General features: G+C 48.7%; 1 protein-coding gene across 1 annotated transcript in view; it reads left to right on the top strand.

Annotated features, from left to right (window-relative positions):
* SCRIB (scribbled planar cell polarity protein) overlaps nt 1-2309 on the top strand; it is an 88855-nt gene extending 86546 nt beyond the window's left edge. The window contains exon 43 of the mRNA XM_010137939.1: nt 2182-2309. Within this exon, the coding sequence (XP_010136241.1) occupies nt 2182-2309 (128 nt within the window). The remainder of the gene's footprint in view (nt 1-2181) is intronic.
* The last annotated feature ends 440 nt before the right edge of the window (nt 2310-2749 follow it).

Raw genomic sequence — 2749 nt, 5'->3', positions numbered from 1 at the left:
ACCATTCATGTAAGCCGGTATCATATCAGTTACCTTCCTTCCAGGCTGAAGAATCCTAGTTTTTCTGTGTGGGAATCACTCCCACCCCCCTTTGGACCTTTCTCATTTCATCTGTGCCGTTGCTATGGCAGAGAGCAGGGCTTCATGCAGTGCTGTAAGCAGGTACCTGACGAGTTTCTGCAGAGGCAGAAGGTGTTCTGTCTGTCCTCCCGTCTGTTCCGATACCTAATCCTCAGAAGTGAAAGGGTGTTGCTGAGGAGCGTGCCCGTGTCTTCAGAAGGCTCCTCCCAATGACTACAGAATCACAATCTCACTTTAAGGATGTCGTGGTTTGTATGCAGTTGGTATTATATTGCTTTTATTGAGCTTAAGCATCATCCGGTAGCGTAAAAACAAAGTCAGCATCCAATGTTGTGCCTGATGTCAGCCACTGGAAATGCCAAGAAGAGAGCATAAAACAAGAAAAGCATGAAGAGATTCCTTCCAGAGCCCAACTCCATCTGTGTTTTAGCACTTCCTAAGCCAGAGGCCTTTAGTTACAGAGTTTTGTTTCTTTCTTGACTCTGTTCTCATTTGCAGTAAAATTCACTTTCCACATCATTGCCCAGTCAGCTCTGTGAAATCTTAATACTTTTTTATTACTCACGTTTCCTTGGACTACCCTGATACACAGCGTGGTACCATCAGCAGTTCCTCTCATAGTCTCCATCACCTCTGCTCCTTCTCATTAGTGACCAAATACTGACCCACGTACAGACAGCCAAGAGCAGGTAGTGCCTTCTTGCCTTTTTCTGCGTTTTAACTAATGTACCTACTAAAGGACGTGCCTTTGGCAGCCTGTTTTTGTTAAGAGCTTTGGCTGAGGAACAATCGAGAGGATTTTTTGAAGTTCAGTGTGCTGTGCTAAGATCACTTAACCTGCATGTTTGATGGGTCCTTTGACAGCTTCTAGTCTAAGAGGGTCTAAAAGGAATGTCTTCCCCCTAAGCCACATTGATTTCCACACACACACCCCCCATTCTGGATTTCACCTGCATGTGTCTGTGCCTTTCGTTTGCCTCATTCGAGAGTCAGCGATCTCCTTACCAGTCCCAGCATCCTTTAAAGATGTCAGGTTTGTCACCTGCCTCTGTTTGTGTCTGATGCCTTTTCAAACAGACTAACGATAGGGTGAATAGTTAGAAGGGTTCTGAATTATAACTACTCATACTTGGGTTCTGTAGCAAGGGGGATGTTGCATCTTGGAGTCAGGCTCTAGAGCAGAGGGAGGGCCACTGGGTATAGCTCAGCAGGCTGTGCACCTCTGATCTGATAGATGTTCGGAGATTTCTGTGTATGAGGCTCTCTGCTACATTCAGAGAGTTCAGAGAGGCTTCCCGGGAGCCAGTTTGCACTTGAAGGGAAAAATCTGTGGGTTTGTGGAACTTTCTCCTTTTTACATAAGTATCCCACAGTACTTGCTCAAGCCAAATTCCTGCAAACGGCAGATATTCCAGGTTTGTGTGAAAGCACATCAGATCAGCTCTACCAGCTCCTTTCAGGAGGGTAAGGACCCGCAGTAACGGCAGCGTACTTTAGATGCAGAACACATCCTGGAGGGCCTGAGACTGAGTAAACTGGGAGTCTGCCCTGCCAGAGTATCCCCTGCCAGAGTCTGCTGAAGTATCTTTTGGGGTGAGTTCCTTTGGTGAGGGACCCAAATCACAGATTGAATTTACAGAAAGGACTTAGTTGTGTAACTTCAACAATGAAGTGAGGCCAGAGTGCTCACCTCTCATTGGCAGTCACGCTGCTCTTCAGTGCACGTGACTCTGAAACTAGTGAAATGCCTGGAGCACCCCTGTCCTTCCAGTCCTTCCAGTATGCTTCATTTTTCCTAAAGCTTGGCACTTCCAGTGATTTTCAGTGGATCGTGGGCATTAGGGGCAGGGGTCTTCTCACACAGGTGGCCTCCTTCCCAGAATCCACAGGAGTCAGGGCTTGAGCTACCCAGTAGTTATGGGCACAGGATTACTGCAAGTCACTGAGACTTCAGTGCCGTCTCGCATTCAGCCCTGGGCACACACCGTTCTGTCCACGTTAACTGCATCAGCGATACGCTGAAGCGAGCGCTTCCTCTGAAAACCTGCGCTTTTCTTGTCCACACAGTTCCCCAGGAGCAGGATGGGCAGCCAGAGGAAGAGGCAACGTTAATAACTCGTGATTCATCAACACCTACTTCATCAGCACTTGAAGAGATGGCCCTGTACAGCAGCAAACGCAAACTCCGACACGGCCGGCGCAGTTTGGAGGCTGCTGTCCCTACGTAGAAGACCAGATGCACCTGGGCGATGGAGTAGCCCAGCACAGGGCTTTAGAGCTTCCTGTGCTCCAGGGCCAGCACTGGACTGCCCACACTGCTGCCTCCTGGGCTCTGCGTGGGAACTGAGCACCCCAGGGAGCATTGTGGTCAACTAACTTCCTTTAAGGCTGTGAACCGCCCTCTTTTCTCTCCCAATAATGCACTGGGGCACGTCCTACACAAAATGGGACAACACTAGACTTATTGATGGCAGACGGAGAGGAGGTGTGGGTAGGACAGTGGGCAGCTGCAGCTTGTTTAGCCTGTAAATATTGTGTGTGGGGGAAGGGTAGGACAGGGAGAACGTAGGAGTGTGAGAGTGTGTTGGGCTCCAGCTGTTATTTCCTCAACTTGGATTTTTTTAGTGGTTAATGTGGGAGCTTCTACTCTGGTATGAATTAGAAGGAA

Source organism: Buceros rhinoceros, unplaced genomic scaffold, assembly GCF_000710305.1.
Source record: "Buceros rhinoceros silvestris isolate BGI_N320 unplaced genomic scaffold, ASM71030v1 scaffold5246, whole genome shotgun sequence".
NCBI classification, from domain to species: Eukaryota; Metazoa; Chordata; class Aves; order Bucerotiformes; family Bucerotidae; genus Buceros; species Buceros rhinoceros.
Note: the sequence above shows the minus strand (reverse complement) of the source record. Positions and strands in the feature narration are given on the sequence as shown.